Source organism: Bos indicus, chromosome 20, assembly GCF_029378745.1.
Source record: "Bos indicus isolate NIAB-ARS_2022 breed Sahiwal x Tharparkar chromosome 20, NIAB-ARS_B.indTharparkar_mat_pri_1.0, whole genome shotgun sequence".
Taxonomy (NCBI): domain Eukaryota; kingdom Metazoa; phylum Chordata; class Mammalia; order Artiodactyla; family Bovidae; genus Bos; species Bos indicus.
This window is the reverse complement of record NC_091779.1, coordinates 18,168,265-18,182,909: the sequence shown is the minus strand read 5'-3', so window position 1 is coordinate 18,182,909 and position 14,645 is coordinate 18,168,265. Positions and strand designations below refer to the sequence as shown.

Sequence of the window (14,645 nt, the reverse complement as noted above, 5' to 3'; positions counted from 1 at the left end):
CTTTGCCGCCTTCTTTCAAACCTAACCTAAGATTGTACATAACATAGGGTTTTTTGCAGTGAAGAGTAAACACAATCCAGACAGTGCTTCAGTGTTCATTGGCCATGTCCTATCCATACTAATTTCTTACTGGTATGTTGATTCCTATGCCCTGTATCAACATACGTGCCCCTGGGCCTGTCTCTCCAGACTAGTGTTCAAGGTGACTTCAGGAGGTACAAAGATAACCCATTACATTTTAAAGATATTTATCTATTTTATGTATGTTTGAACACAATACAACTAGTATATTAAGTCAGTGATTTTCTGGGTTTTTTGAGGGGAAGGTAGGGTAAAGTAAAAGTGAGTATTGAAGAATAAAGCAAGTCAAAATTAAAGAAAAATATTAGGGAATTAATACCACAAAGTGTGACCAAAATTGCAAAGCGGGCATTTGCATGAGTGAAGTTTAGGGCTCTCTACTCGAGCTCTTCTTTCCCTTGTCTGTGTCCAGGGTCCTTATACTCTGTGCCAGAAATCCAGTAGAACAGATGAAATCTTTTACCTAAACCCATCATCTACCTGATACCAAAGAATCGTGTCTTTTTTCTTCTTTTAACTAAATGGATTCCATATTTTTTAAAACAAAGTTTTAAGTTTGGGAAACAATACTTTGGGCTTCCCAGGTTGCGCTAATGATAAAGAACCTGCCTATTAAGAGATGCAAGTTCAGTCCCTGGGTCGGGAAGATCACCTAGAGGAGAGCATGGCAACCCACTCCAGTGTTCTTGCCTGGAGAATCCCATGAATAGAGGAACCAGGTGGGCTACAGGCCATAGGGTCACAAAGAGTCAGACACAACTGAAGCAGCTTAGCACAACACTATTACTTACACAGACTTTAAATCCATATACCATTGACCATTATTGATCTACCTAAATTCAGACTTTTGACTATTTTAATTTAGTATTTTTTAATATTAAGTAAAATATAGTATTAATTATATTGTTTTACTTAATATTCATGGAGTATACCACTGTTGATTGTTTTATTGTTGTATTAGGCCTTATTAAACCTATACATACATTAGATTTAATGTCTTTGTTATTAAGTTAATTTTTAAATGTAAATTAGACCATAAAATTGGACACTTGAGTAAGTACTTATATTTACTCCATTTACTAGATGGAATTTTTTTTTTACTACGATATGTAGGATTGTCTTTATAACTCTTGTATGAAAACATATTAGAATGAGTAAGTGTTCAATTTGTGCATAATTTCTTACTAAGTACAAAGCATAAGTTTTATTCCCAGTTCATAGTTGTACAAGTAGCGTTTATTCTAAAGAATAGAATAGTCTTAAAACAGTTTATTTGAGGGGGAAAACCCATATCTAGTTACTAAGAGTTTATGCAATAAATTAAAGGCCTTATTTTGTATTGTTGAAGGTGTGTATTTCATAAACCTTTGATGTCATCTATTATCAGCGACTAATTCATGAATTACTCTTGTCTTTCCATATACACACCAATAGATAGGACTTTTGATTTTAAAATTCTTAAGATAGGTTAAATGAGGTTTATAAACTCGAGGGTAGGAAATGTATAGATATACACATGTATGCACTTACTGGTGCTGCTGTGAATGGTAGACCTCTCCATTCACTCCTCAATTTTATTGACATACACTTAAAACCTTATAGAACCCACATGAACTTTCAGAAGCCCATCTGTTAGCGTTTTGTATTTTAGATGATAATTTTCTGTACTTGTTATTGCTAAAAAGACATACTTACATCTTAGTATTAAGTTAGGGACTATATGAAGGCACAGATATTTTGACTCTCAAACGTTTTGAAAATTGTCATGTAAACATACTTCAGTAAATGTAGTCTATGCTAAATTTATGGTAACTCTTGTTATTATGATGTGTTTATATATGTGGATATAAGTAGCATTTTAGTAAAAATGTATGTATATATGTTGAGCTTCTGCTATGAGAGTAATGCAGCTGTCATTGTTGTAGGCCCCTTTTACCCTAGTTTTTATCCCTATAGCCTGGGAGCTTTACTACTGATTCCTTGTCCTACTGTGTATTTATTAGATAAGATAAGATAAGCAAAAGGGAACCCCTCTTGGAGAACCCCAGGATTAAATCAGCCTGATTAAATGAGTCCGTAATAAAATGCAGAGATTCCTTGACCTCATCTCAGAGTTTTTAGTCATTAATGGCTTTTCTATAAAATCCTACTATTACTAAGGCAGAGGAAATAAAATTAGCTGCTCAGTAATCTTAGGCTTCCCTTTTGTAGTTCCCTATCTCCTGCACAGTCATTCCTAGAAGTTTCCTTGTCTATAATTGAAAAAACAATTTTTGGGGGGGATGCTCCTTTTGGGATGTGGGATCTTAGTTCCTGGATAAGGGATGGAACATATGCCCCCTGCATTGGGAGCGTGGAGCCTTAGCCACTGGACCAGCAGGGAAAGTCCCAAAGGAATTTTTTTAATTGGTAGAATTTCATGTCATATAGGAGAGAGATTTGCAGGGAACAAAGTCAGCTTCTTGAATTATGTCACCTAGTCTGTTTGGATTAGTGTAAGGTTGGCCTAGAAGTGGGAAGAGAAAGTAGTATTTTGCAAGGCCCAGATTTCTCTCCCTGACTGGTTTGATCATTGTTAAGCCATACTCCTCCCCTCACCATTATGTACCAGTGTCTTCTCTCTTTTAACTTGCATTGCCTGAAATAGGCACACTTGTTAACTGTTGGGACATAGAAAATTACCTGGTTTCTTCAGGATTAAAGTTTCAATGACAAAGAAATGTGTTTTGAAACCATCATTTTGATAAAGTTGCTTCAAAAGGATATAATCAGGACTTTTTGTTTATTGACATATAGTTTTACAATATTGTGTTAGTTTCAAGTATATAGCAAAATGATTCAGATATATATATATACACATACACACGCACATATATATAAATACACACAGAGACATATATATATATATACACACACACACACATACTTTTCAGATTGTTTTCCATTATAGGTTATCATAAGATATTGAATATTGTTCCCTGTGCTATACAGTAAATCCTTGTATAGCAGTTTATTCCTATTAATCCCATATGCCTAATTAATTCCTCACTTTCCTGCCTTTCCCCTTTGGTCACCATAAGTTTATTTTCTATGTCTTTGAGTCTTTATGTTTTGAAAATAAGTTCATTTGTATTTTTAGATTTTACATATAAGTAATATATAATATTTGTCTTTCTGTGACTTAATTTAGTATGATAATCTTTAGGTCCTTCCAGGTTGCTTCAGATGGCAATATTTCTTTCTTTTTATGGCCAAGTAATATTCCACAGTGTAGTGTATGCCACGCTACATCTCCTTTATCCATTCATCTTCTGGTAGACACCTATGTTGCTTCCATAGATGGGCTATTGTAAATAGTGTGCTGTGAACACTGGGGTACATTGATCTTTTCAAATTAGAATTTTCATCTTTTCCAGATACGTGCCCAGGAGTGGGATTGCTGGATAATTTGATATCTCTGTTTTTAGTTTTTTAAGGAACCCCCTATTATTTTCCATAGTGGGGCCAAAAATGTTGATTCCCTTAGGCAGTAGCAGCAGCCTCTGGCATCTCTCCTATGTATACTTGCAGGGTGTGAAAGAGTTAAATACTTTGTTGTTAATAAAAAAAATTTTTAATTGGCCTACAAATTAATTGGTTTCTCTTTTTCTCTACACAGAACCTAGACTTATTCTGCCAAAATTACTTTTTCATACAATGATAGGAAATTTAAAATTTCTCAAGTAGTTTTAGTGACAGTAGTAATAGTAACCTTGTACAGGAGACAAGGAGAAAGACTGTCCCCAAGAAGAAGAAATGCAAAAAAGCAAAATGGCTGTCTGAGGAGGCCTTACAAATAGCTGTGAAAAGAAGAGAAGAAAAAGCAAAGGAGAAAAGGAAAGATATGCCCATTTGAATGCAGAGTTCCAAAGAATAGCAAGGAGAGATAAGAAAGCCTTCCTCAGTGATCAATGCAAAGAAATAGAGGAAAACAATAGAATAGGAAAGACTAGAGATCTCTTCAAGAAAATTAGAGATACCAAGGGAACATTTCATGCAAAGATGGGCTCAGTAAAGGACAGAAATGGTATGGCCTAACAGAAGCAGAAGATATTAAGAAGAGGTGGCAAGAATACACAGAAGAACTGTACAAAAAAGATCTTCACGACCCAGATAATCACGATGGTGTGATCACTCACTTAGAGCCAGACATCCTGGAATGTGAAGTCAAGTGGGCCTTAGAAAGCATCACTACGAACAAAGCTAGTGGAGGTGATGGGATTCCGGTTGAGCTATTTGAAATCCTGAAAGATGATGCTGTGGAAGTGCTGCACTCAATATGCCAGCAAATTTGGAAAACTCACCCGCGGCCACAGGACTGGAAAAGGTCAGTTTTCATTCCAATCCCAAGGAAAGGCAATGCCAAAGAGTGCTCAAACTACCACACAGTTGCACTCATCTCACACGCTAGTAAAGTAATGCTCAAAATTTTCCAAGCCAGGCTTCAGCAATATGTGAACCGTGAACTTCCTGATGTTCAAGCTGGTTTTAGAAAAGGCAGAGGAAACAGAGATCAAACTGCCAACATCCGCTGGATCATAGAAAAAGCAAGAGAGTTCCAGAAAAACATCTATTTCTGCTTTATTGACTATGCCAAAGCCTTTGACTGTGTGGATCACAATAAACTATGGAAAATTCTGAAAGAGATGGGAATACCAGACCACCTGACCTGCCTCTTGAGAAACCTATATGCAGGTCAGGAAGCAACAGTTAGAACTGGACATGGAACAACAGACTGGATCCAAATAGGAAAAGGAGTTCGTCAAGGCTGTATATTGTCACCCTGTTTATTTAACTTATATGCAGAGAACATCCTGAGCAACGCTGGACTGGAGGAAGCACAAGCTGGGATCAAGATTGCTGGGAGAAATATCAATAACCTCAGATATGCAGATGACACCACCCTTATGGCAGAAAGTGAAGAGGAACTAAAAAGCCTCTTGATGAAAGTGAAAGAGGAGAGGGAAAAAGTTGGCTTAAAGCTCAACATTCAGAAAACTAAGATCATGGCATCTGGTCCCATCACTTCATGGCAAATAGATGGGGAAACAGTGGCTGGCTTTATTTTTAGGGACTTCAGAATCACTGCAGATGGTGATTGCAGCCATGAAATTAAAAGATGCTTACTTCTTTGAAGGAAAGTTATGACCAACCTAGACAGCATATTAAAAAGCAGAGACATTACTTTGTCAACAAAGGTCCATTTAGTCAAGGCTATGGTTTTTCCAGTAGTCACGTATGGATGTGGGAGTTGAACTATAAAGAAATCTGAGCGCAGAAGAATTGATGCTTTTGAACTGTGGTGTTGGAGAAGACTCTTGAGAGTCCCTTGGACTGCAAGGAGATCCAACCAGTCCATCCTAAAGGAGATCAGTCCTGGGTGTTCATTGGAAGGACTGATGTTGAAGCTGAAACTCCAATACTTTGGCCACCTGATGCGAAGAGTTGACTCATTTGAAAAGACCCTAATGCTGGGAAAGATTGAGGGCAGAAAGATAAGGGGACGACAGAGGATGAGATGGTTGGATGGCATCACAGACTCAATGGACATGAGTTTGTGTAAACTCCGGCATTTGGTGATGGACAGGAAGGCCTGGCGTGCTGTGGTTTGTGGGGTCGCAGAGTCAGACATGACTGAGCAACTGAACTGAAGTAGTTTAGAAGCTGCTCTTTCTAATATACCTAATTCTAAATGAAATCTATTCTTTTTCCTGTTAATTCTCTTATCGTAGGAGGAAGTGTGCAATATTTAAAGAGAAAATACTTCTTTTAGTAGTAACTATGTCATGTGCTTTGCTCTTAGCTGCTGAGTAGTGTCCAGCTCTTTTCGATCCCAGGGGTGTCGTCTTCCAGGCTCCTTGGTCCATGGGGATTCTCTAGGCAAGAATACTGGAGTGAGTTGTCATGCCCTCCTCCAGGGGATCTTCCCAATTCAGGGACTGAACCCAGATCTCCCGCACTGCAAATGGATTCTTTAACCTCTGAGCCACCTGGGAAGCCCAGGAATACTGAAATGGGTAGCCTATCCGTTGGCCAGGAGATCTTCCCAACCCAGGAATCAAAACAGGGTCTCCTGCATTGCAGGTGGATTCTTTACCAGCTGTGCTACCAGGAAAGTTCTGACTGTGCCATAGGTTCTTTTAAAAATGTGATACTCACTTTTGTTTTACAGGACAAACTATTCGAGAGAAAAGAATTGTAGAAGCAGCAAATAAAAGTGAAATAGACTATGAAGTGGGGGATATCCCAACAGAATGGGAAGGTAAGTTTCTGCTTTTAGTTATAACTTCTGGAAGGCAAATTATTTATATATAAAATCATTAATAACATGCATAATTTTATGTTTATTCTGTTTGCAAAAACTTTTACAGTCTGAATTGATGAAACTTTTTTTAAGCTTTTGTATTTCTTTGAAAGTTGTGACGATGTCACATTTCAGGAAGGGAACAGTGAGAAGAACTATGAGAAGCATTAGCAGAGCTCAGACTAGGGTGAAGGGAGCCAAGCTCCATATATGCAGAATTGGAGGAGGCACTCATTTTTGTGCGCTGGTCCTAAACTTGCCCAACCTCAGGATTTGAATTCTGTTTCTGTTTCATTCTCTACCCACATGAACATCTTCCCAGGAGGCTCAGTGGTAAAGAATCTACCTGCCATGCAGGAGACACAGGTTTGATTCCTAGGTTGGGAAGATACCCTGGAGAAGGAAATGGCAACCCGCTCCAGTATTCTTGCCTGGAAAATCCCATGGACAGCGGAGCTGGGTGGGCTACAGTCCATGTGGTCGCAAAGAGTCAGGTACAACTTAGTGACTAAACAACAACCCACTTGAACATGGGAAAGTAACTCATACTTCTCAGACTTAGTCTCCTCTTTTCTAAATTGTGGATAATATTTGTTTTAAATGCCGTTTAGAATATTTGTTCAACTTAGCAATTAGCTGCCCCTGTGTTTAGACAAGGATGGACACTTAATTCCTGTCAGGACTTTGGAATTAAGGTAAAAAGTCAAAGAAAGAACTAATAATAGCAGTCTTTCCATATGACTGGGAATAGTAACTTATGAACTTGGTAGCCTTTGGGGGACTGTCTTCAATCTACCACTTAACCTTTGTTACAGGAAAAAATCTCTTTATCTACTAAGAAGAAAATGGAAACCAGTCTGGAAAGAGAAGTACAATTAACCCTCGAACAGCACAGGTTTTGTTTTTGTTTTTGATTTTGTTTGTTTTGAACAACACAGGTTTGAAATAGGTCCACTTAGACTCAGATTTTTTTCAGTAAGTTCGTGCTATGGTATTACATGATCATTGGTTGGTTTATTCCGCTGATGCAGAACTGCAGATATGGAAATCTGACTGCAAAGTTATAGGTGGATTTTTAACTGCAAGGAGGTCAGTGCTCCTAACCTTGTGTGTAGAAAGACAGAATGTTTCCTAGGTTTCCAGCAACTTTCCAGTACCCAGTTCCACTTCTTTCTGAATGATGTTCAGCTGCAAGTTTGCCTTTGAGTTCTGTGTTGTAAATTTTCCCTTTCTCTTTACTAGTTCTTGACCTAGTGTTTGGCACATAATAAGTGCTCAGTAAGTATATACTGAATACTTAAAACTCTTGCTTGTTATTTGCAACTAAAGGAAACTTAACTGAAACACCAAATCATGCTCAGTTGCTCAGTCATGTCTGACTCTTTGCAACCCCATGAACTGCAGCCCTTCAGGCTCCTCTATCCATGGAATTTTCCAGGCAAGAATACTGGAGGGGGTTGCCATTTCCTACTCCAGGGGATCTTCCCTACTCAGGGATTGAACCTGCAACTCCTCTGTCTGCTGCATTGGCAGGCAGATTCTTTACCACTAAGCCATGTGGGAAGCCCCATGCCTATCTTACATATCTTATATTTGTCAAGTGTTTACCTGTATACCTCATATTATGCCATTGCTTTAAATCATTATATATATAGCACACTATATATGCTCAGTTGCTCAGTTGTGTCCAGCTCTCTGTGACCCCATGGACTGTATGTAGCCCACCAGGCTCCTGTGTCCATGGGATTCTCCAGGCAAGAGTACTGGAGCGGGTTGCCATTGCCGGCTCCAGGGAATCTTCCTGACCCAGGGATCAAACCTGTGTCTCCTGTGTTTCTTGCATTGGCAGGCAGGTTCTTTACCACTATAATCCTATGAGGTAGACATGGCAGTTTTACCCATTTAACAGAGAATCTAAGTTCTAGAAAGATTAGATAAATCACCTGGGTAATACAGCTATGCACTGTAAGCAGTCAGCCCTTTGTTTTCTAGTGGGTTTAGCTACCTTACACATGGTAGCTATAGTCATTGAGTTATTTTTATGTCAGCATGTAAGTGTAAATATGTCCCTGGAAATACCTTTTCTATTTTTCCGTATTAACTATGAAAATAGTAGAACTATGAGAAAAGAACATAAAAACAGAGACTTTTTGAAGAAATACAGAATATAAAGTGGCAACTTCTAGGAGTAATTGAGCTTTCTTATTTTAGTTTCCAGTGTTATAAGCCTGAGTGGCTCAGATGGTAAAGCATCTGGCTGCAATGCAGGAGATCCGAGTTCAGTCCCTGGTTTGGGAAGATCCCCTGGAGAAGGAAATGGCAACCCACTCCAGTACCCTTGTTTGGAAAACCCCATGGACAGAGGAGCCTGATAGGCTACAGTTCATGGGGTCGCAAAGAGTCGGACACGACTGAGCGACTTCACTTTCACTTTCAGTGTTATAAGCTACATTTGAAATTCTCAGATAATGCCTCCCACCTTCTTATAATGAACCTATTTTTATCTTTTTTTTTCCAATATTAGTATAGATTAAAATGTTTATAGAAATAAAGAAATAGGCAATGACTTATTTTTGAGTGTTTGAGACTTTCAGAAAATCAGAATGAAGTTCTGATGCTTTTATGGGTCCGTCCTGATCTAGTAATTCAGCATAAGTGTCCTGTGGGTCATACCCTTAAAATAAATGTATCATCTAAGCACTGAAACAAAAATTATTTTTATAGTGTTGCATATCAAGTAAGTGTAAAAAATAAGAACTCCATGAGTGAAGTGAGTCAGAAAGAGAAACATAAATACTGTATTCTAATGCACATATATGGAATCTAGAGAAATGGTTCTGAAGAATTTATTTACAGGGCAGCAGTGGAGAAACAGACAGACAGAATAGACTTATGGACATGGGGAGACTGGAGGAGAAGGTGAGATGTATGGAAAGAGTAACATGGAAACTTACATTACCATATCTAAAATAGATAGCCAATGGGAATTTGCTGTATGGCTCAGGAAACTCAAACAGGGGCTCTGTATCAACCTAGAGGGGTGGGATGGGGAGGAAGATGGGAGGGAGGTTCAAAAGGGATGGGATATATGTGTACCTATGGCTGATTCATGTTGAGGTTTGACAGAAGACAACAAAATTCTGTAAGGCAATTATTCTTCAATGAAAAAAAAAAAAAAGAACTCCATGCCATGAAAAAGTAAAGTAAAATATAAAGATGTACACAAAACACTTTATACAGAAAAGGAAAGAGAAAAAACTTAAATAATGTCAACCCCAAATGAATTTAAAGTATTTTCAGGTCCAAATGAATATTATATTTAATTATTAGTAGTAGGGTACAGGTTCCCACAAGCTGCATTTTCTGCCACAATATGTATTAAACGGTTCAACCTTTTCATCTATTTGTATACTAAACATCTATTGAGGACCTCTGGATTCATGAAGTTTACATTCTGGAATGGGAAACAATAAATCAGATAAATAACTATATGGTATGTTATTGGCCCCAGAAAAAAAATCTGATAAAGGGAGTAGGGAGTGTTTGGGAGGTTTTGCAATTTTAAGTAATTTTTAAAAATGCCTTGTTGAGAACACGGCTTTTGAATAAAGGCAGAGGAAGAAGCTGGTCATGCTGATAAGTAGCAGAGGAGCATTCCTGGAGAACCAGGGCTGAAGCCCTGAGGCAGGAGCATTTTCTGGTTTTTAAGGAACAGCGTGGAAACCAGTGTGGCTGGTAGCAGGTGAGGTTAGAAAAGCAATAGGATGCCCAATCTTGCAGTCCTTTTGTGAGGACTCTGGCTTTTACTCTGAGATTGGAAGGCAGTGGAAGGTTTGAAAAGAGTTCTCATATGCTCTGAATTACATTTAACAGTATCACTCTGGCTGCTGCATTGCAGAGAGACTAGCTGGGGAGGGGGGCGGCGCCTAAATAAACCTTGGAGACAGGATGCTCTTGAAATAATTCAGGCAAGAGCTAATTGCGGCAGGGACCAGAGTAACAGTGTGAGTGGAAAGAAGTGGTTGCATTCTGGATCTCTTGTAAAAGTAAAGCCAGTGGGATTTGCTGACACATTGGATGTGGAAAGTGAGAGAAGAACAGTCAGTGCTGACTTAAACTTTTGGACCTTACCTGGAAAAGTGCAGTTGCTGTTGCCTGAGTGGGGCAAGACTGGAAGGAGAAAATTTGTGAGAAGAAATTAGATCAGTTTTGAAAATGAAGCTTGAGATAACTATTAGATATCCAGGTAGAGATATTAAGTTGTATACAAGCCAAGAATTTAGTGGAAAAGTTTGGACTGGCAATAAAATGTGAGAGTTGACAGCAAATAAATGATATTGAAAAGCCAGGAGATAGGATGAGATCACACAGAGGATATATGTAAATAGAAAGTGAGACGTTCATACAGTATGACCCAGAAATCCCACTGCTGGGCACATATCTGGAGAAAAACATAAAAATACCCTAATGTTCATTTCAGTACTATTTACAATAACTAAGACATAGAAGCAACCTAAGTGTCCATCAACAGATGTATGGATAAAGAAGATGTGGTTAAAAAAAAAGAGGATGTGGTACAATGGAATACTACTCGGCCATAAAAAAGAGCAAAATATGCTATTTGCAGCAAGATGAATGGGCCTAGAGATTATCATACTAAGTGAATTGAGTCAGTCAAAGACAAACATCATATAATATTCCTTATATTTGAAGTATAAAAATATACTACAAATAGACTTACTTACAAAACAGAAATAGTGTCACAAATGTAGAAAACAAATTTATGGTTATGGAAGACAAAAGGGGAGGTAGAAGGGATAAGTTAGGAGCTTGGGATTAACATATACACACTTGTGTATGGGTGCACGCGCTCTCAGTCATGTCTGACTCTCTGCACCCCCATGGTCTGTAGCCTACTGGGCTTCTCTGTCCGTGGGGTTTCCCAGGCAAGACTACTGGAGTGGGCTGCCATGCCCTCTTCCAGGCGTTCTTCCTTATCCAGGGATTGAACCTGCACCTCTTGCATTTCCTGCATTGGCAGACAGATTCTTTACCACTAGTACCACCTGGAAAGCCCATATACACACTGCTATGTATATAAAATAGGTAACTAATAAGGACCTAGTGTATAGCAAAGGGAACTCTATTCAAAATTCTGTAATAACCTATTAATATATGGGAAATAATCTAAAAAGAATCTATATATGTGTATATATAACCGAACACCTGAAGTTCACTTTTCACCTGAAACTGACACAACCTTGTAAATCAACCATTGCTGTTGCTGTTGTTGTTGTTGTTTAGTCACTAAGTCTTGGCTGACTCGTTTGCGACCCCATGGACTGTAGCCCACCAGGTTCCTCTGTCCATGGGATTTCCCAGACAAGAAAGACAAGAATACTGGGATGGGTTACCATTTCCTTCTCCAGAGATCTTCCTGACTCAGGGATCAAACCTGTGTCTCACGAATTCTTTACCATTGAGCCACCAGAGAGGCCCCAAATCAACTATACTCCAGTTGAAGAAAAGAATTATAAAGAAAAAAAAGAAAGAAAGCGAGAAGTTCAAAGACTGAGTCCTAGGTTTTTCTAAAGTTTAGAGACAACGAAGACAAAAAGGAGCAGCCAGAAAAGGAGGAGGGAAAAAAGGAAAAGTTTCAAGAAGAAACAAGTGATCAACCATGTCAAATGAGGACCAAGAATTAATTCTTTCTTTAAGAACAGATCCTGACAAAAATAGTTTTATAGAGTGTTAGGAAGAAAAGCCTTTAGAAAAAAGAATAGCAAGAGAGAATTTCAAGAGAATGAGTATAAATAATGTTTATGAGAATTTATCTGTAAAAAACAAAGGAGAACGTTGAGGGTGTACCTGGGTGGGAAAGTGGAATTGAGAGGTATTCGATTGTGTTTTTAAAGACAATAGAAGTAACCAAATTTTGTAATAGTGATGAGAAAGTTCCAGTTGAAAAGAAAGCATTAGTGATGCAGGAGAAAGACCTTGAGAAAGCAAGATGGGACAGAATCTAATACGCTTGTGGAAGAATTGGCCTTTGACAAGAGCATGAAAAGTTCATCAGGAGGAATAGCAGAAAAGTAGAGTATATTGTCATAGATGGAGGTAGATCAGTAGATGTGGTGATAACTTGTGTAAATTCCTTTTTGATTCCTCCAAGTGAAGCACAGAGAGATTAAATAGCTCCCTAAATGCAAACAGCAGCTATAGCCATGATTTGAACCCAAATTATCTGTCTCCCTGGTGGCTCAGATGGTAAAGAATCTGCCCACATGCGGGAGACCCACATTCGATCCCTGAGTTGGGAAGATTGGACACGACTGAGCAACCTTCACCCTCACTTATGTCTGTCTCCAGAGTCTTTACTCTTAATATTATCTTGTATTACCCACCTCATAATGACGAGGCCTATTTCTACTTATCCTTCAAGTAGTAGAGTAGACATGAATTTCTTTGGAAGTCTTTCCAACCCCACTCCTCACCCTCTAGTGCTAAGTGGGATATTCCTTCCATGTTTTTCATCTCACTTTATGCCTCCCCCCAAACATAACACAACACACTGTAGAACACTCTCTTAGAATATTCACTGTAGAATATCTACCTCTTCTCCCTGGACGTGAAGATTCCTTAGAATAGAGTCGTTACCTTGTTCATCATTGTATTCTTAGGGCCTAGTTCAACACTTAACATAAACAAGTGCAAGTTCAATCAATAATTGATGCATGAATGTATTTTAAATTGAAACTACACGAGGAAGAAACATTTTGGGGACTTAGCTGACATGCTGAAAACTGTCTGTTTTTAAAAGAAAGACATGAAGTGGCACACCAAAGTAGCTGGTTCCAAACATAAAGGACACTCAAGGTTCAGATGTGGGAGGTAGTATAGTACCAGCTACTGAACTTTCTTATAAAGTTTCATGGAACCTTTAAGTTTCATCCATGTTATGATATGTAGTTCTTATACAGAGCATCTCAAAAGTTTTATTTTTCTGATTCAGATCACAGTTTATCTTCCTTTTTCCTGTTTTGTTGTATTTGGTAAGTTTAAACTAATCTTTTGTTGATAATAATAAACATTGTTAATAAGAACCCTAATACATGCAAAGTAGAGTATAATAGGAAGAGACAGAAAGGTTCTGATATAATATTTATTTTTAATGGAATGTTAAACTTTGCTTAACCACACATACTCATTAAAATGTAAAAATAAATTTCTAAATAAAGTCAAGTAAAAATTAATTTTCAGATATATTAATCCATACCTGTCTATCCTTAACACAATAATGAATCAGTTCATTCACTCAGTCGTGTCCAACTCTTTGCAACCCCATGAACCACAGCACACCAGGCCTCCCCCTGTCCATCACCAACTCCCAGAGTCCACCCAAACCCATGTCCATTGAATCGGTGATGCCATCCAACCATCTCATCCTCTGTCGTACCCTTCTTCTCCTGCCCTCAGTAATGTCTCTGCTTTTTAATATGCTGTCTAGGTTGGTCTAACTTTCCTTCCAAGGAGTAAGCGTCTTTTAATTTCATGGCTGCAGTCACCATCTGAAGTGATTTTGGAGCCCAGAAAAATAAAGTCAGCCACTGTTTCCAGTGTTTCCCCATCTATTTGTCATGAAGTGATGGGACCAGATGCCATGATCTTAGTTTTCTGAATGTTGAGCTTTAATATCTCAATAATGAATATCTCAGTATAAAAGTACTTTCATTGCATTATTATTAATAAATAATAATTGTTTAACATGCTTTTCTCAAACTACAGGAACATCAGACATAGACGGGGCCTTAAAGGACTACCCACCAATAATTTTCAAAATAAACTTCAAAAACTAATGTAAGGGCATGTCCCAGCATCAGAAGACCTGGATTATGCTCAGGTCCTCCAATGTCCATTTATTATGTTGGTCATTTTGGGCAGATTGATTTACCTCTGTTTTTGATCTGTCAAATTAAAAGGCTGGGTTCAGTATCCTTTAAGGCCCCACCTATGTTTGATGTTCTGTGATTATATGAATCTAGAATTATCTCTAATCAACTGATGTCCCAATTCAGAGTCTCTGGACCTACTGTAAAACCAAATTGCTTGGCTGGGAATTACTGAGAGTTGTTGGTGATCTCCTTTATTAGATGATAGGATAGCTGCATGTATTAATTATCTACTGCTGCTTAACAAATTACCCCCAAAATTAAAGGCCTAA

The 14,645-nt window shown here is 38.3% G+C and overlaps 1 protein-coding gene across 2 annotated transcripts in view; it reads left to right on the top strand.

Annotated features, from left to right (window-relative positions):
* The window catches only part of NDUFAF2 (NADH:ubiquinone oxidoreductase complex assembly factor 2), a 165,941-nt gene that overhangs the window by 85,423 nt on the left and 65,873 nt on the right, over nucleotides 1-14,645 (top strand). For both annotated transcript variants that reach the window (XM_070774650.1, XM_070774651.1), the window contains exon 2: nucleotides 6,293-6,382. In XM_070774650.1, coding sequence (XP_070630751.1) covers nucleotides 6,293-6,382 — 90 coding nt within the window. The remainder of the gene's footprint in view (nucleotides 1-6,292; nucleotides 6,383-14,645) is intronic.